Source organism: Rana temporaria, chromosome 11 (genome assembly GCF_905171775.1).
Source record: "Rana temporaria chromosome 11, aRanTem1.1, whole genome shotgun sequence".
Taxonomy (NCBI): domain Eukaryota; kingdom Metazoa; phylum Chordata; class Amphibia; order Anura; family Ranidae; genus Rana; species Rana temporaria.
Window position 1 is genome coordinate 120,704,344 of NC_053499.1, and position 20,401 is coordinate 120,724,744.

At 44.7% G+C, this 20,401-nt stretch overlaps 1 protein-coding gene across 1 annotated transcript; it reads right to left on the reverse strand.

The window, feature by feature from the left end:
* Positions 1–905: 905 nt before the first annotated feature.
* Positions 906–19,831, reverse strand: LOC120916932 (protein RD3-like). Its single transcript, XM_040327855.1, has 3 exons — positions 19,601–19,831; positions 13,721–14,034; positions 906–1,583 (listed from the first exon to the last, which is right to left on the reverse strand). The coding sequence occupies exons 2-3, from the start codon at positions 14,023–14,025 to the stop codon at positions 1,271–1,273; spliced, it is 618 nt and encodes a 205-aa protein (XP_040183789.1). The 5' UTR covers positions 14,026–14,034; positions 19,601–19,831; the 3' UTR covers positions 906–1,270.
* Positions 19,832–20,401: the final 570 nt, after the last annotated feature.

The following is a 20,401-nucleotide window of genomic DNA, read 5'->3' on the forward strand; positions in this document are numbered from 1 at the left end:
GCCCCGTTTTCAGCGGAGAGCGGTCTGAAGTCCGCTCTCCGCTGATGTCACTGATGTCACTGCCGTCATCACGACTTCCCAAGTCGGGTTCCACCAGCTGCCCTGATTGATGGCAGTCTCAGCGTATCAGCGAGCCGCTGAGACACTGGGACAGCCTCTTCCTGCCCCTCCATGGCTCAGCACTTCAATGAGTGTGGAGAAGCAGAGAGGAACTGACAGTCCTTCTGGGATCTGTGAGAACCGAGAACCGGGCCACCGATGTTCGGTGGCCCGGTTCTCAGTGCACAGACGGCGGGGGACAGCTGGAGCATCGATCTGATGCTCCATCCACAGAGGTAAGTATAAAAACTCAAAACCCATACTTCTCCTTTAAAGCGGATTTCCGGCCACAATTTCACTTTTTAAATATAAATACCCCTGTAATACACAAGCTTAATGTATTCTAGTAAAGTTAGTCTGTAAACTAAGGTCCGTTTTGTTAGGTTGTTACAGCATTTAGACACTTTATAAAATAGAAATTGACTGGGGCCATCTTAAGTGTGGGCATCATGAAGCCAGACTGTATGATTTCCTGGATTTCAGCCTTGCAGATCTCGCACATGCTCAGTGCTCACAAGCAGTGTAATAGGTTTCAGATCAGGTTTCAGTACCTGTACTGTCCAAGTCACATGATTCTTCAGACTCCTGGAAAGTTACACCCACTACATTTCCAGGAGTCTGTGCGGTGTAGGATAGGAAGCTTAAGCACCTAGGTGCAGGAAGAGGGAAGATTAACTATTCTGCCTAGCAACAACACTTTGAAGGCATCTAAAAATAATATAAAAATTCTTAAAGGACTAATGACATTTTTTTAAAACTACTGATGTAATGTTATATTTATGGGTGGAACTCCACTTTAAATAATAAAATGATTTAATGAATCTGTTTATTAGAGAGCAGAAGTGTTTCATAGCACCCCATTTCTTTTATCTCCAACTTCACTTTGACTGACAAGTCCTTCTTCCTACACAACAGAACATTTGGTGCAAATGTTAACGATTGACAAAATAACATCATCATAAATTGGCTATAAAAAGTAAAAATAATTAAAGTCACTCTATAACTTTTATGTACACATAACAGGTGGTGGAGATGATCTTTACAGGAACTCCCGGAATATACAGTCTGAACAGTGTTGTAGTCAATATGCGTTGTTTTTTTTACATACAGTATACTGTTAATGAGAACCTGTGCAATGACTGTATGTTACACCCTTGGAGGTACACTAGCTTCAATCACAATGTACTTCCCTTGTCATGCTAACTTCTGGCATACTCTTGCTCCTTGCTCTGGAAGCACCTGCCAGCTCACTTTCAGTATCTGATCCATGACTGTCCTCTAGCTGGAAGGGGTTAACACGAAGACGAGGAGGCTTAAAACTGAAGGTTGCCAGGCTCTTAGCTCTCCTACGCTTCTCCCAGGGCACATCTTGCTTCTTCCTGCGCTGCTCCTCTTCTTGGGACACAAAATCTTGCAAAATTGAACGGAAGAGACGTGGGATCTCTGCTCCTTCAGGCTCAAACTCCAGCATCAATCTGCGAAACCTGCACGATAAGCCAAAACCCAAAAGTCATTTAAAACCCATTGGTTTTACCTACATTATTTTACTTAAAAAATTATTCATGCTAAAAATTGCAGAGGCCTTCTGAAAACGGACTTGACCATACTGTGAAGTCATATACAGTAAAACCTTGGTTTGCGACCGCTCTAAAGGCTACTGATCCCTCAGATTGCTTCAGTCCTACTAGGACCGACAGGTGCTGACTCTGCACAGGTGCATGGGATTAGAAAAAAATCCTGGACTGCCACACTCTGTTAAACGACGTCTTTATTGGATAAAATCAAAATAGAGTGTGGCAGTCCTGGATTTTTTTCTAATCCCAAAATTCGTTCCAGAAACATGTTTGTGATCCAAAGCACTTGTATATCAAAGCATTTTTTTACAGAGTACAAAAGAGAAGAGAGGCACCCCTAAGTGTAGCAATAAGTTGCTAAATGTTGTACCTTCATTAAATGTAACCATATTGCTACACTTAGAGGCTCCTCTCTTTTTTTATACTCAGTTGTGACATGACGCTACTCTTATATCAAGACATCGCTAGTATATCAAAGCAAAATTTATTAAAACATTTTGCTTGTCTTGCAAAACGCCCTCAGACCAAGTTACTCTCAAACTAAGGTTTTACTGTACTATGAAATGTTTGCACAGGTATGCTCTATAGCAGGGATCTCCAAATTACGACCCTCCAACTGTTGCAGAACTACACGTCCCATGAGGCATTGTAAAAATCTGACATGATGAGGCATGATGAGAATTGTAGTTCATGAACAACTGGAGGGTCATAGTTTGGAGACCCCTGCTCTACAGAATAGCTGAACCAGTGGCTTAGCATGAGAGTTGGTGGTTTCCCTTTTGCATTAGAGCCCAGGTCAAAAATTGTACTCCATTACAAACATACACTTAAAGCGGAGGTTTACCCTAAAAAACAACTATGTACCATGCCATCCAGCATACTAGCGTCAGCTACAGTATGCCTTTATTTATTTTTTTGGCGCTGTACTTACAGTTTAATCCTTTAGTTTAGTTTCAGACTCCCGCAGGGAGTAGGCGTTTCTATGAAGAGGGGAACATGATTGACGGCCGGCTATGGCGCGTCACGCGTTTCCGAAAATAGCCGGAGTAGGACTCGGCTCTTCACGGCGCTATACGGCGCCTGCGCACAGACTAGGAGCTGACTGCGCAGGCGCCGTATAGATCCGAGTCCTATTTCGGCTATTTTCGGTAAGCGTGACGCGCCATAGCCGGCCGTCAATCATGTTCCCCTCTTCATAGGAACGCCTAATCCCCGCCGGAGTCTGAAACTAAACTAAAGGATTAAACTGTAAGTACAGCGCCAAAAAAATAAATAAAGGCATACTGTAGCTGACGCTAGTATGCTGGAATGGATTGTAGACCAAGAAAACATTTTTTTTAGGGTGAACCCCTGCTTTAAGTTTGTTAACCTATTGTCCTTCTCCTATAGTATAGATTGATAGTTACAGACTATAGTGGAGCAAGAGCACACTATTGAGTATAATTTGTATGTACAACTCAACTCACTTGAATGATCCCCTCCTAATAGACTTCCCTTTTAGGAGCCATATGTACCGGTATTTAGTTTGGGCTTTAGCTAATATTATTGTGCAGGTAGCCAAAATGTGGGTTAAAAAAAGAACTCCATCCACAAACAGTATAAAAAAATTCTTAAGGTAAAGAAAACGGTTCACTCTTGTCATATGGTATAAAATGTGATGGTAAATCCAACATTTCAAAGTTACATAGGTACTTTAGTCAGGTTAAAAAAGACACAAGTCCAACTAGTTAAACTAAAAAAATAAACGTCACCAGAACAGGAGCTTAGGGGAAATCTTCTAATAGGAAGACCTTTTTCAGTGACTGTCTGAGAGTAATTTTCCTTTTGGTGTCTCCGAAAAAAAAAATGGCAATGGTTTTAACCCTCTCTTAAGAGAGAGAGAGAGACTTGTAAAGCGCAACACATGCGAACTGAATCGCCTCTGGGCTCTTAAAATTGAGTTCCAGCAATTTTTAGATTTATTAAAAGTCAGCAACTACAAAAAGTGTAGCTGCTGACTTTAAATTAACAGCCACTCACTTGTCCCATGATCCAGCGGTGCTCTCACCCCTGCTGTTCTCACCCTGCGTCCTCTCTCCCACTGGGCATGCGCGAGCGACGCTGCGCTCTGGGACCTGTCATGTATCTCAGAAGACTTTGGGAAGGAGAACTTCCGATTGCCCAAGGAACAGAAGTGAGACGTGGGTAACTGTCAAAATCGGCTACATGCTCCTCCTCCCCAAAAGCTCAATTTCACAAACAAGAGCCAAGGAGGAGGTCTTAAAGTGGAACCTCCCTTTTAAGCAGGGTATACACACTGGGCCGGATTCAGAAAGAAGATACGACGGCGTATCTCCTGATACGCCGTCGTATCTCTGAGTCCGGCCGTCGTATCTATGCGCCTGATTCATAGAATCAGGTTATGCATAGATATGCCTAAGATCCGACAGGTGTAAGTGACTTACACCGTCGGATCTTAGGCTGCAATTCCAGGCCGGCCGCTAGGTGGTGCTTCCGTATCTTTTACGCGTTGAATATGCAAATGAGCATTTACGCCGATTCAGAAACGAACGACCGCCAGGCGCTTTTTTTTTACGTCGTTTGCGTTCGACTTTTTTCCGGCGGAAAGTTACCCCTGCTATAGGAGGGGTAAGTGCGGTGTATCCTATGTTAAGTATGGCCGTCGTTCCCACGCCGAGTTTTGAATTTTTTACGCCGTTTGCGTAAGTCGTTCGCGAATACGGCCGGACGTAATTTACGTTAACGTCAAAACCAATGACGTCCTTGCGACGTCATTTGGAGCAATGCACGCTGGGAAAATTTGTGGACGGCGCATGCGCTGTTCGATCGGCGCGGGGACGTGCCTGATTTAAATTTTAGACGCCCCCTACCCGCGGAATTTGAATTCCGCCGGGGGATTTACGATACGCCGCCGCAACTTTAGAGGCAAGTGCTTTCTGAATAAAGCAACTTGCCTCAAAAACTTGCGGCGGTGTAACGTAAATCAGATAGGTTACACGGATCTAAAGATCCGCTGACCTATCTGAATCTGGCCCACTGAGTTTTTTCTTTCAACCAGCGGGTTGAACCAAAAAAAAACCTCTCATTATAACTTTATCTCTGCTCTGATTCCAAGGGTGTTCACAGGTGGGAACTATGGCACACGTTTGGTGGTCTTGTCCGAAGATGTGCAGAGTATGGGTCAGGGTCTATACCCTTCTTTGTAATCTTTTTTAAACTTAAAGCAACCAATAACAAAAACAGATACATGCCGGTGGCAGTCGTCCATAGATTACATATAGATTATAAGGGAAGTGATGCACTTGTAAACTCACATAATTTGAGCACATATACTGTATATACATTCCAGATGCTCATATACAAAATCTACCTTATGGAACCATATTACATATACACAGCCTCCAATGTGTTTTTTGGCATACCTAGCTTAGACTAAGCTGTTCTGTCTGGACAATGCAAAAGCCGTAACTGAACAAGTTCACGCTGGCTAAGTCCAGAGGTGTCCAGCCACGGTGCTCATAAACTCTCAAACTTTCCTGAGGGACCCCTGTGTTAGTATGGCCCATATTTGTTACCCACAGATGAACCACAGGGTCAGATGATTTCCATAGCAAAATAAGTATTTTACAGGCTTGAAAGAGAGCACGATTCCTTCTTCGTAATCTATTTCATACTGATCTCAAAAGAGACCCCTAGGTGTAGAGCTGTACAATTAATTGATAAAAAATTGTGATCTCGATTCAACCCCCCTGACGATTCCCAATTCAGAGTTTGCATATTCTTTCATATAAGTGGAGAGACTTTATCTGCTCACTCGGCTGTCAAAAGAAAATATCTGGGCAGTCTGCCAAGTTTAAAGAAAACTACGATTGTGACTTTAAATGAGGCATATGAAAAACATATGCCTCCATCCCTGTTGGATAACAGAAGGGGGAGTTTTTGGGACTTTAAATGAAATGTTTTTTAAAAAAAGTAAGTATAAATAAAGTTGTATACGTAATAACCAGGCTCACACTTACCACCCAAACAGAAAACCAAATTCAACTGTCTAACTGTGTGCATTAAAAACAGAGGATTGGTTGCACGCATTTGCAAATACATGATTAAGCTGCAGGCCATCGCCAAGGCTCTCTGCAGTCCTAACTAAACGTTTTCAGTCTCCTCAGTAGAGGCATATAAATACTGATGAGTAGATGGGGGCAGGTGACTGGGGTGTGTCACTGCCCCTACCTATGCTTGGTATAGTAGTAAAGAGCACTGGAAAAAACGCATAAAGGTGCAACCAATCCTACAACGGCAGCAGCAAGGCTTCCAAGATGGCGCCGCCACAAAGGCTGAACGTGGAGGAGGATATGGAGGAGTGTGAGGTCTCACTCCTGGCTTCTGAGGAGTCATCCAGAGGTAATGACAATACTGATATCCCTCTGACATATGTGGTAATGACTGTCATAGCTGCAGATATTAAGAGCTCCTTTTCAGCCGCCATCACAGACATTAAGACTGAGTTACTAAGGCTTACGGAGCAGATGGCTGTAACAGAGCGTGCAGGAAAAAAGGAGAGACAGGGCCCTGCTCAGACTTGATGATATCTCTACCTCCCATTCTCAACATTTAATCGACATGAACAGGCAGATTGAAGACCTGGACAATAGGGGAAGAAGACATAATATCAGAGTGCGGGGTGTCCAGGAGTCAGTTACCCCTGAACAAGTAAGACCGACCCTAACCGCCATCTTTAACAGCTTAATAGAGAGGCCGGAGCAATCCCCCATTGAATATGATAGAGCACACAGGGCTCTCAGACCCAGGGCACCACATGCTGATGTACGTTGGCAGAATGGCACGGATGCACAAATGGGCGTACCCGTATGTCCCGTCGTAATCCCAAGCTAGCGGGCATGTGACCATCGCGGGAGCGTGCCCACGAGTCCCACAGACTCGATGTCCGCCGGTGACCCGCGATCGTGACTAGGAGAGGCAGAATTGCCATTTCCCTGTTCTGACTAGTGACATGACAGCGATCTACTGCTCCCTGTCATCAGAAGCAGTGATCTCTGTCATGTTCTAGGTAGCCCACCCCCCCTAGAGTTAGAAAACGCTGAGAAAACACATTTAACCCCTTGATCGCCCCCTAGTGTTTATCCCCTTCCCTGCCAGTGACATTTACACAGTAATCAGTGGCTATTTTTAGCTCTGTTTTGCTGTATAAATGTCAATTGTCCCAAAATAGTGTCAAAAGTGTCCTGTCTGCTGCAATGTTGCAGTCCTGATAAAAAACGCAGACCCCCGCCATTACTACTAAAAAAAAAAATCCATAAATCTATCCCCTATTTTGTAGACGCTATAACTTTTGCGCAAACCAATCAATATACACATATTGAGATTTTTTTTTTTTTAACAAAAATATGTAAAATACATATCGGCCTAAACTGAGAAAGAAGTTCTTTTTATATATATTTTTTGGGGATATTTGTTATAGCAAAAAGTAAAAAATATTGCTTGTTTTTTCAAAATTGTCAGTCTTTTTTTGTTTATAGCGCAAACAATTAAAACCGCCAAGGTGATCAAATACCACCAAAAAAAATCTCTGTTTGTGGGAAAAATAGTATGTCAGTTTTGTTTGGTTACAACATCGCACAACTGCGCAATTGTCAGTTAAAGCGATGCAGTGCCGAATTGCAAAAAATACCCTGGTCATTAAGGGGGTAAAATCTTCCAGGGCTGGAGTGGTTAATAATGTTTTGGCTAGTAGTATTACTACCATGGGTGCCGAACCTTGAACAGGTATATTTCTGTTCTGTTCTTGACCACTATACAACGTAACCATCTAACTGTTGACTTTGTGTTGGACTGATTATTAATAAAATCCCTTACATAAAAACCTCAAAGATTCCTGCATCAACACAAGCAGTGCCGATCCTGACCTCCCTGGGGCCCTAAGCAAAATGACATGTCCCATTAAAGTTGAGAAGCGGGGGGAGGGGGTGTTCTGCGGTCAGAAATGACATCTTACATTAAAGTGAGAAGCGGGGGGTGCTGACTTCTTACCTCTTCTCCCGTGCAGCCAGCGAGTTGAGAAGCGGGGTGAGGGGCCAAAAATGACTTCTCATCAGGCAGGGCCTCTAGTAATTTGGGGGGCCCTCCGCAGCTTTGCGGGGCCCTAAGTGGCTTGCATAGTGAGCCTATAGGGCAGATCGGCCCTGAACACAAGCATGTTGATCCTGGGATCTCTACCACTGTGTTTTTTTATTCTGACAGGGGGGACTCCCCCTCATTAGAATACACAGATCAGTGCGGCAGCCATTGGTTGCAAGCACTGGTCAAGTGCTGATTTTCCAGCATGACCGTTCGACAGAAGCCAATTTTCGGTACATGTACAGTTTTGTGTTCATAAGTTTACATTTATGAACAGAATTGACAGAATTTATGATTTCTTGGTAATTTTTCAGGGAATATGAATGATAACACAAAAAGTTCTTTCACTCATGGTTAGTGTTTGGATGAAGCCATTTATTATCAATCAACTGTGTTTACTTTTTAAATCATAATGACAACAGAAACTACCCAAATGACCCTGATCAAAAGTTTACATACCCTGGTGATTTTGGCCTGATAACATGCACACAAGTTGACACAAAGGGAGTTTCAATGGCTATTAACCACGTAAGGACCCCTTCACGCCGATATACGTCGGCAGAATGGCACGGCTGGGCACAATCACCTACCTGTACGTGTCTCTTTAAGCCCAGCCGTGTGGTCCTAAGCTCCGTAACCGCGGGACCCACAGATCCGATCGCCGTCGGTGTCCCGCGATCGGTCACCGGAGCTGAAGAACGGGGAGAGGTGTGTGTAAACACACCTTCCCTGTTCTTCACTGTGGCAGTGTCATTGATTGTCTGTTCCCTTATATAGGGAAAGACGATCAATGACATCACACTTCCCGCCCCACCCCCTACAGTTAGAAACACATATGAGGTCACACTTAAGCCCTTCCGCGCCCCCTAGTGGTTAACTCCCAAACTGCAATTGTCATTTTCACAGTAAACAATGCATTTTTATAGCATTTTTTGCTGTGAAAATGACAATGGTCCCAAAAATGTGTAAAAATTGTCCGATGTGTCCGCCATAATGTCGCAGTCACGAAAAAAATCGCTGATCGACCCATTAGTAGTAAAAAAAAAACTATAAATAAAAATGCAATAAAACTATCTCCTATTTTGTAAACGCTATAAATTTTGCGCAAACCAATCGATAAACGCTTATTGCGATTTTTTTACCAAAAATATGTAGAAGAATATGTATCGGCCTAAATTGAGGGGAAAAAACATTTTTTTATATATTTTTGGGGGATATTTATTAAAGCAAAAAGTAAAAAATATTTTTTCAAAATTGTCGCTCTATTTTTGTTTATAGCGCAAAAAATAAAAACCGCAAAGGTGATCAAATACCACCAAAAGAAAGCTCTATTTGTAGGAAAAAAAGGACGCTAATTTTGTTTGGGAGCCACGTTGCATGTCTGCGCAATTGTCAGTTAAAGCGATGCAGTGCCGAATCGCAAAAAGGGGAAAGGTTCTTAACCTGCATATTGGTCCGGGTCTTAAGTGGTTAAAGGTAACCATCCTCACCTGTGATCTGTTTTCTTGAAATTAGTGTGTGTATAAAAGGGTCAATGAGTTTCTGGACTCCTGAGAGACACTTGCATCATGTATCCAGAGCTGCACTGACGTTTCTGGATTCTGAGTAATGGGGAAATCAAAAGAATTGTCAAAGGATATGCGGGGAAAAGGTAGTTGAACTGTATAAAACAGGAAAGGGAATGCCAATCAGAAGTATTCAAACTCTAATCAAGAGTTCTGTTGAAACCAAACCACGGTCAGGTAGACCAATTAAAATTTCAGCCACAACTGCCAGGAAAATTGTTCGGGATGCAAAGAAAAACCCACAAATAACTTCAAGTGAAATACAGGACTCTCTGAAAACATGTGGTGTGGCTGTTTCAAGGTGCACAATAAGGAGGCACTTGAAGAAAGATGGGCTGCATGGTCGAGTCGCCAGAAGAAAGCCATTACTACGCAAATGCCACAAAGTATCCCACTTACAATACGCCAAACAGCACAGAGATAAAACCTTCTGGCACAAAGTAATTTGGAGTGACGAGACCAAAATGTTGCTTTTTGGCCACAACCATAAACACTACATTTGGAGAGGATTCAACAAGGCCTATGATTAAAAGGTGCACCATCCCTACTGTTATACACAGAGGTGGATCGCTGATGTTTTGGGGATGTGTGAGCTACAAAGGCACAGGAAATTTGGTCAAAATTGTTGGCAAGATGAATGCAGTATGTTATCAAAAAATACTGGAGGAACATTTGCATTCATCAGCCAGGAAGCTGCAAGTCCAAGTCGACCTGTCATTGGCTACAGCAGAATAAATTGAAGGTTCTGGAGTGACCATCTGTCTCCTGACCTCAATATCATTGAGCCACTCTGAGAAGATCTCCAACATGCAGTTCATGCAAAACAGCCCAAGAATTTACAGGAACTGGAGGCTTTTTGCCAAGAGGAAAGGGCAGGTTTACCATCTGAGAAGATAAAGAGCCTCATCTACAAATACCACATAAGACTTCAAGCTGTCATTGAAGTTAAAGGGGGTAATAAACAGTATTAAGAACTGGGGTATGTAAACTTTTGATCCTTTGGGTAGTTTCTGTTGTCATTATGATTTAAAAAGAGTAAACACAGTTGATTGATAATAAATGACTATAGCCAAACACTAACCACGAATGAAAGAAAAGTTTTGTGTTATCATTCATATTCTCTGAAAAATGGCCAAGAAATCATAAATTCTGCCAGGGTATGTAAACTTATGAGCACAACTGTATACCCAGTATTAGTCTTTCAAAAAATGAAAAGAAAAAATAGAAAGAAAAGTTTTAGGCATCCCATTACATTGCTCTTTTTTACCTGTTCAACCAGCTACCATATTTTCCGGCGTATAAGACGACTCGGCGTATAAGACGACCCCCTAATTTTCCAGGAAAGATTTTGATTTTGGGATATACTCACTGTATAAGACTACCCCCATCCTTCTAGTCTTTCTGGAAGCTGAGGGGGAGCCAGAACCGCTGACAGAAACAGGCTTTTTCAAATCTCACTGTGCCATTACATTCCTCACTGTGCCATTACATTCCTCACTGTGCCATTACATTACATGCCCAGACTGTGCCATTACATTACATGCCCAGACTGTGCCATTACATTACATGCCCAGACTGTGCCACTGTGCCATTACATGCCCCCACATTGCCACTGTGCCATTACATGCCCCCACATTGCCACTGTGCCATTACATGCCCCCACATTGCCACTGTGCCATTACATGCCCCCACATTGCCATTGTGCCATTACATGCCCCCACATTGCCACTGTGCCATTACATGCCTGAACTTGTTGCCCCCCCAGTGCAATAACACTCACTTTTTTTTCCCCCAGCGGTGACAGTCTCCATACGGCGAGCGCGAGCGTGAATGATTTCAAAGCCGCGCCTTCACTTCAGAGTGTTCTGTGATAGGCGGCACACAAATCTTCCCAGCAGCGCCTCTGTTCTGTTTCCGCCTATCACGGACGTCTTCTCATCTCGTCCGAGGATGAGAAGGCATCTGTGATAGGAGGAACACAGAACAGGGGCGCTGCTGGGAAGATTTTTGTTCCTCCTATCACAGAACACTCTGAAGAGAAGGCGCGGCTTTGAAATCATTCACGCTCGCGCTCGCCGTATGGAGACTGTCACCGCTGGGGAAAAAAAAGTGAGTACTGAGACCGTACCCGGCGTATAAGACGACCCCCGACTTTGGATGCATTTTTTTGCATCCAGAAAGTCGTCTTATACGCCGGAAAATACGGTAGTTAAAAAATAAAAATAAATTATCTAAATCTCTCCTACTGTGTTATTGTAGTTGAACCTTCCCAGTTGTCAGAGTACACTGATCAGTGTTGCCGGCTATAACCGGCGGTGCTGATCAATCAAGAAAAACAGACAGGCTGGTTGTATAATTTTGATAGATCGACTTGTGTACAACCAGTCTGCCCATGCATGGATCGAAATTCAGCAAGTCCCTGCTGAACCAGATAAAATTTGATCCATGTATGACCAGCTTAGCACTTATCATTGTATTCTGACAATGGTCAGAATACAATACCACAGCGGGAAGGATTCCCCTATTCACATTAAGTGTATTGATGGGGAAACCAGATCATTTTTTTGTCCGTTCAACCCACCGGTTGAAGGAAAAAAATTATCCGTATGTGGGCTGCCTTACTATATTAATACTCCCTGGTGCTCTTAATGCCACACTCCATGACCAAGCCATTTATCCTACTATGATAGTACTCCCTCATATTTGCTTCAATGTGAATTAGTTCCTTAAACTTCTACAAAATGCTATAGACTCAGTTTATTAAAGGGGTTGTAAAGGTACAATTTTTTTCCCCCCTAAATAGCTTCCTTTACCTTAGTGCAGTCCTCCTTCACTTACCTCATCCTTCCATTTTGCTTTTAAATGTCCTTATTTCTTCTGAGAAATCCTCACTTCCTGTTCTTCTGTCTGTAACTCCACACAGTAATGCAAGGCTTTCTCCCTGGTGTGGAGTGTCGTGCTTGCCCCCTCCCTTGGACTACAGGAGAGTCAGGATGCCCACTAACACACAGCTCCTTTCTCTATCTGCAACGTATAGAGCGTCCTGACTCTCCTGTAGTCCAAAGGAGGGGGCAAACACGTCACTCCACACCAGGGAGAAAGCCTCGCATTACTGTGTGGAGTTACAGACAGAAGAACAGGAAGCGAGGATTTCTCAGAATGAAATACGGACATTTAAAAGCAAAATCGAAGGATGAGGTAAGTGAAGGAGGACTGCACTAAGGTAAAGGAAGCTATTTAGGGGAATTTGTTTTACCTTTACAACCCCTTTAAGATGAGTTATTTAGACCTCCATTATGTCTTGGATTTCTCTTAGTAATATTAAATAAATATTACATGGGTGTGGAATCGTATTTGTTGCATAAAGCCATCAAGCAGCTGTTGAAAGCCATATTTTCTTAGGAATCATTATTTAGCTCACAAATGGCTATTTTATCACCACCTCATACAGTTCTTCCTCCTGCCTTGCACAACAGATTCCTCCTTTTATAGTAGCAATTATAAAAAAAATAATAATACGGTAGCAACTATAACCAACCTAAAGCTAGCAGTATCTTAAGACAGCCGACCTCTCTTTGTGAATTGCCTTTTATATACTAAACAGGTAAATTATTAATTACAATTGCAGATTGAACTGTATTGTAATGGCATTACTGCATTAAAAAAAATTATTGTGAAAAAACACCACATGACAATAGAAATACTGCATGTATTATCAGGGCCGCTGATAGGGGTGGACCACCTGCCCTCCTGTAGGGGGCCCAGGTAAACATAGGGGCCCGGACTGCAGAGGGAATCATTGTGGTCGGATGGAGGGGCAATTACAGAATTACTTCCCCGCACCGATCCCCCTCCCTGTTGTGCCTGCTTCTGATCCCCTCTGTGCCCCCTGTCACTGTGCTGCCCCCCACGGCACTGCTGGCTTACCTGTCTCGTAAAAAAAAAAAAAAATAGTAAAATAAAATCAATTTTAATACATTTTAACATTCTTTAAAAAATTATATATAAAAAAAGTTTAAAGATTTTTAAAAATGGCTAATTCACACAGGTTCTCTGTTATGTTTGTGTTCGCTAATAAGGATTTTAGTGTATTTGTTTGTGAAAATATTGTTTTGATATATTTTGGGGGGCCCTGTCAGGTAGGCTGTACAAGGCCCCGTGATTTCTAACGGCAGCCCTGTGTATTATGCTCTTGTGAATAGAGCTTTGAGGACACATCATATGCTACACGGCAGTTGCCATCTGCTGTTGTCGGTAATGAAATGTGTCAGAACGAACAGGATTCCTGAAGACACATCACATCAAAAAACATTACTGAAAAAGCATAGTTATGGTTTGTCACTGTACCTCAGAATGGCAGGACCACACTGCGAGGGGCTTATTTTGGAGCATATGTCTCTAAGCTCCAGCTGGTCACCTGGGGCGATCTCATAGCCTTGGCGCGGTACGGAAGCAAGCCATGAATAATCCACACCACTCTTCACTCGACGGTACTCAATAAAGCGCTCCCGTTGCTGCTTTTCAGCGCGTTTCAGATGGGTTCCCAGTTCTAACATCAGAGTCTCTGTAACAAGCTCTGCACTACTCCTGGGTGCCAATTTCAGTGCAGAGTTTCCTGAGTCATTCCAACCAAAGAGTCCTGCCAGGAACATCCTCTGGACCTAGTAAAGACAATATCACCATTAGGTTACAGGCAGGGGCGGACTGACAACTCGTGGGGCCCCCGGTCAATAGGAGATTATGGGGCCCCCGGGCAATAGACATTATGGGGCCCCGTGCAATAGGAGATTATGGGGCCCCGTGCAATAGGAGATTATGGGGCCCCCAGACAATAGATTATGGGGGCCCCAGGCAATAGGAGATTATGGGGCCACACAGTATACACACATACAGTATATCGGGCATCACTAAATGGCGGACCGCGGTCCGGTTCCGGCCCCAGTGGCCATTCTATCCGGACCGCAGCCCCGCCAAGTAGTTTCCCGTGTGTCCTCTGTCACCGGCTCGCTCGCCCGCCTGCCTGCCGCTGCGGATGCCGCTATATACACAGCATGGCAGGTGCGGCAGGTCCGTGCCTTCTCTCACATCGCTGCACTCCCCCCTCGCTGCACTCCCCCCTCCCCACACTGCCTGTCTTAATCACACGGAGCGCCACTGCTCTGGACAAAGGGCGGGACTTTTTAAGTTAAAAAGTGGGTGATTGGTTGCTAGGCAGCGGGGGCGGTCCCAGCAATAAATCACTCACTTTTAATGGGCAAAGTCCCGCCCATTGTCCAGAGCGGCCATGCTTCATTTCCTGTGTGATTAAGGTAGGGTTCTGTGGGGAGGGGGGAGTGCAGTGCAATGCAATGTAGGACAGGACAGGACAGGGGAGGTCTGTGATGGGGAGTCTGATGTGTCAGGACCCGTCTGTGATGGGGGTTTGTGATGGGGGGGTCATCCTGTGATAGGGGGTCTGTGATGGGTCAGGACCAGTTTGTGATTTGGGGGGGGTCAGTCTGTGATAGGGGGTCTGTGATTTGGGGGTAAGTCTGTTATGGGTCAGGACCAGTTTGTGATGGGGGGAGGTCAGCCTGTGATAGGGGTGGTCTGTGATGGGTCAGAAACAGTTTGTCATTTGGGGGGGTCAGTCTGTTATAGGGGGTCTGTTATGGGTCAGGACCAGTTTGTGATGGGGGGGGGGGCAGCCTGTGATAGGGGGCCTGTGATGGGTCAGGACCAGTTTGTGATATGGGGGGGGGGGGGGTCAGCCTGTGATAGGGGGTCTGTGATGGGTGAGAACCAGTTTGTGATTTGGGGGGTCAGTCTGTGATAAGGGGTCTGTGATTTGGGGGTCAGTCTGTTCTAGGGGTCTGTTATGGGTCAGCAGGACCAGTTTGTGATGGGGGGTCAGTCTGTGATGAGTCAGGTCAGTCTGTGATAGGGGGTCTGTGATTTGGGGGGGTCAGTCTGTGATGGGGAGTCTGATGTGTCAGGACCAGTTTGTGATGGGGGGGTCAGTCTGTGATAGGGGGTCTGTGATGTGTCAGGACCAGTTTGTGATGGGGGGTTTGTGATGGGGGGGCAGTCTGTGATAGGGGGTCTGTGATGGGTCAGGACCAGTTTGTGATTTGGGGGGTCAGTCTGTGATGGGGGTCTGTGATGGGTCACGTCAGTCTGTGATGGGGGGGGGTCAGTCTGTGATAGGGGGTCTGTGATTTGGGGGGGTCAGTCTGTAATAGGGGGTTGGGGATTTGGGGGGTCAGTCTGTGATAGGGGGTCTGTGATAGGGGGTCTGTGATAAGGGGTCTGTGATGGGTCAGGACCAGTTTGTGATGGGGGAGTCAGTCTGTGATGGGGGAGTCAGTCTGTGATGGGTCAGGTCAGTCTGTGATGGGGGGGATTAGGCTGTAATGAGGGGTCTGTGATTTGGGCGGTCAGTCTGTGATGGGGGGGGGGTCTGTGATGCGTCAGTCTCTGCAAGGGCAATAGAAAACAATTGTTTTCTATGTGTCCTGTTCACACTGCAACAGCGCCCCTACGTACTGAGCAGTGTGTTGCAAAATGCATTCTGTTTCTATGCACCGCAATTGAACTGTGGTGCATAAAAATTAATAAAAGGTATTTTTACATTTCAATGAGTTCAGTTGAAAGAAAAAAAAGTGCGATGTGTGTGGGTCATAAAGGTGTGTGCATGTGTGTGGTGGTGGTGGGGCGCTGTGATGGGAGGTTGTCAAGTGGAGGATATCATGTGGTGTCATAGCACCAATTTGGCATTCGGACCTCCGCTGGAAGAATTTTCTTCCGACTGGACCCCCGTGAATTTTAATTCAGTACCCCTGCAGTATATATACACACAGAATACACATACACACACTGAAAAGGTACTGGAGAGGTGGGGCAGCTATAATCTTGGGATTTTTAGACCAAAAGGATGTCGGTAAGGGACATTTCAGGGACAGATGTAAAAAAAAACACAGATTTTTACATACTGTCCCTGGTTTTACTGAGGCTGGCAACCCTGATGGGGCCCCCTAGTGGCATGGGGCCCTCGGGCAGTGCCCGAGTGCACGAATGGTCAGTCCGCTCCTGGTTACAGGTCATTTAAATAAATAGCACTTTTAGGGCTCCTTCACACCAGAAACTGCACATAATTGTGTGTTTTTTACTGTTTACATGCATTTGAAGCATGCTTGACGCAGGCATGAATACATTTTGCGATGTGTTTGCAGTGCATATTAAAGGAAAGCAATGAGCATTTGTTTTTCATATTAAAGGAGAAGTCCAGCCTGGGTTTGTTTGGCTGGGCTTCTTCTATGGGTCACAGGAGTGAAATTCGTTTTGCACTCCTGTGGCCCGTTTTCAGCAGAGAGAGGTCTGAAGTCCGCTCTCTGCTGACCTCACCAAGATCAGTCCAGGCACCACGTCATCCCGACTTTGGAAGTCTGCATACGCCAGGTGCCTGGACTGATGGCAGTCTCAGCCTCTCAGCAAGCTGCTGAGATGGCCGCTCCCCACCCCTCCACAGCTCAGTGCTCCAGTGAGCGTGGAGGAGCATTGGCGGTGTTCATGGTTTGGTTCTCTGTGCAAAGACACCAGGGGACAGATGCAGCATCGGACCGATGCTGCATCCACCTAGGTAAGTATGAATATGGGAAAAAAGCCAAAACCATACTTCTCCTTTAGTTTCTGTTAGTCACATGTATTCCCTTCTTGTCAGATCAGACACGCCAGTTTAGATTTGGCTATAAGCCCCATTAAAGCTGATATGTCTCCTTCTCCAGCTCAAGGCGGATAATGAATAGTCTGTGTAGCCCAGTGAATGAATGTAAAACAGTACGTTAACAAGATCTTTTGCTTTCCTTAGTGTAATCCAGACAGATCGTTTGTTGTATAATTGTTCTTGGGTATCTGTTATTAGATGCACTGAGCTTAGGCACATGGGGCCAGATTCATAAAAGAGATACGACGGCTTATCTCCTGATACGCCGTCGTATCTCTGAGATACGATTGTCGTATCTATGCGCCTGATTCATAGAATCAGGTTACGCATAGATAGCCCTAAAATCCGACAGGTGTAAGTGACTTACACCGTCGGATCTTAGGCTGCAATTCTAGGCCGGCCGCTAGGTGGCGATTCCATTGCGGTCGGCGTAGAATATGCAAATGACTAGTTACGCCGATTCACGAACGTACGCTTTTTCCCGTCGCTGTAAATGTACGTCGTTTCCGTAGAGATACGCGGCGTAAAACGAAACCTGCCCTCTAGGTGGTCTAGCCAATGTTAAGTATGGCCGTCGTTCCCGCATCGAAATTTAAAATTTCACGTCGTTTGCGTAAGTCGTCCGTGAATGGCACACTTGCGCCGGGCAGATTTACGCTACGCCGCCGCAAGTTTACAGGCAAGTGCTTTGTGAATCAAGCACTTACGCTGAAAACTTGCGGCGGTGTAACGTAAATGTAATACGTTACGCCGCCGCAGCGTAGGGCGATTCTACGTGAATCTGGCCAATGATTTGAAAGCTTTGTGGGCTGATATTTCTGTTCTGACAAAGAGAAAATACAAGCAAATACAATAAAAATCACATCATCCATGGAGATGCAGTAACCTAACAAATGAAGAGTGAGAATTCGTATTATTACAGATGCCAACTACTGGTGTCTATTTCTCCTCATCTCCTTCTCCCATAGATTGCAAAATGAATTATTGCAAGTGTCTGACCATTTGCCATATTTATTTTTTTTGTCATACAATTTGTCACAGACTCATGCTGAATACATAGGGACTGATCCACAAAAACTGTCCGTAACTTAACTTTTGCCATTTAAGTTACACCGCCGCAAAATCTCTACCTAAGTGCCTGATCCACAAAGCACTTACCTAGAAATTTTCAGCGGTGTAACTTAAATCCGTCCGACGCAAGGCGTGCCTAATCTAATGGGGCGAGTTCCATTTAAATTAGGCGCGCCGGACGTACTGTGCATGGTCCCGATGTTATTTTTCCGACGTGCTTTGCGTGGATTTACGTTGCGCCGGGTTTTGAGAATCGCGACGGGCGTAAAAAAAAAAAATAGTTGCGGCGGGAAAAAAAAAAAAAAATGACAGCGACGCGGGATAGAAGGGTATACTTTTACAAGGTGTAAACAGTTTACACTTTGTAAAAGCAGCCCTAATTTTGCGATGGCAAACTAATACTTACGGAGAAAAAAACGAAGCGTAAAAGCTTTGTGGATCTCCGTAAGTGCTAATTTGCATACCCGACGCTGGATTCCGACGAGAAATGCCCCCAGCGGCGGCTGCGGTACTGCATCCTAAGGGCTCTTCCACACGGAGTGGACCGTTTCCGGGTCCGCTCCGTGTGTCTCCGTCGGCTCAGCGGGGATCCCCGCTCAGCTGTCGGTGGATAGGGCGGTCCCCGCACACAGTGCAGGGACCGCCCTGTCTCTGCTCCGCTGTCCCCTATGGGGAACCTGATGCAGACGGACCGTCTGTCCGTCTGCATCAGTTCCGCTCCGCCGAACGGAAGAAAAATAGGGTTTCTTCCGTTCGGAAAAGCGGAACCCGACTGACGCGGACGCTAGCGGATGCTCCATCCGCTAACGGACGCGTCCCCATAGGGATTCATTACAAGTCCGTTAACGGACTTGTAATGAACGGACAGACGGAGCGGACGTCTGAAAGGGGCCTAAGTCCCTTACACATGTCGGATCTTCTGCCTATCCATGTGAAACTGATTCTGTGGATCAGTTCCATAGATAGAAACAGGGATACGACGGCGTATCCCTTTTGTGGATCAGGCCCATAAAGTATAGGAGAGAAATAGTAGTTCTAAAAGCCAGTTCTAAAAGCAAAGCGATATAGTAAATAATATAGTTTTTACTATATTATTATATAATACTATTCTAAAACACGGGTGGGGGTTATTTACTAAAGGCAAATCCACACTGTGCACTACAAGTGCACTTGGAAGTGCAGTCACTGTAGATCTGAGGGGGACATGCAAGATAAATAGTAAAAAATATTTTTGCTTGTACATCATTGGATGATAGAAATCAGCAGAGCTTCCCCTCATGTTGATCTTACCCTCAAACCTACTTCCAAGTGCACTTGTAGTGCACAGTGGATTTGCCTTTAATAAATCAACCCCATAGTATAAAAAAAAATGAATAGCATCTACCTAATGCTGATAACATCCAGTTTCTTTGAAATTTCCTGGCAAATTATTGTATCGAAAGCAGCTCAATTACCTGGGCTCTTCTCAAAGTATTCCTGAAGTATGCCTAGTCCTGGTATTTCTTCTCCTGTTCAGGGCCAATGGTATCGGCCACAGGTTGTATCTTTCTTATTCCTTGGCTCCTTATTTGTATCTTTTCCTATGTCTTAGTTTTAAGATGCTCTTAAGATGCCCTCCCTTCGGTCTTCCTTATCATCTGTCTCTACACTCATCACATTGTCATTAGACAAGCTCTACTTTTTAAAGCCTAGTGTAATGCTCTGTAATCTGCAGATTCGGCCCACTCAGCATTCTCTTCACTGGGATACAATGGACCAGTTATACAACAATAGCTCATACATACGTTTTATAAAACTCAGGTGTGGGATGTGTTATAACACTTTGTGTGCCTTTCTAATATAAAGCGGTTTTTATATATCTGCTGTTTTTTAGATTTTATCTTCAGATGAAAGCTTTACTAAATTCAAGGATTGCAAAATGTTGATAGAAAGGCAGGGCAGGAGCTGACTGCTGGCCCAGGGATGAAGGAGAGAGGAGGGAGAGCTGGTTATAGTCTAGGGTGAAGGCAAAAGGGTAGCAATTTGGGGAGGGGGGGATTAGAAGAAGACAAGGGCAGATTATGAGGTCTATTGTAGACCAGTTATGGAGGAGATAGAGTGGGAATTGATCATGGCCTGGGGCTTAGTACAACAGGAATTCATGAATATTTATGAAGTGTCAGACAAGATAGTATTGTAGAAAATAGGAAGCACCAAAATGCTGGAGGCACTGGAACCCAAAAGTGGGGACAAGGCAACAGCCAGAGGACTCCAAG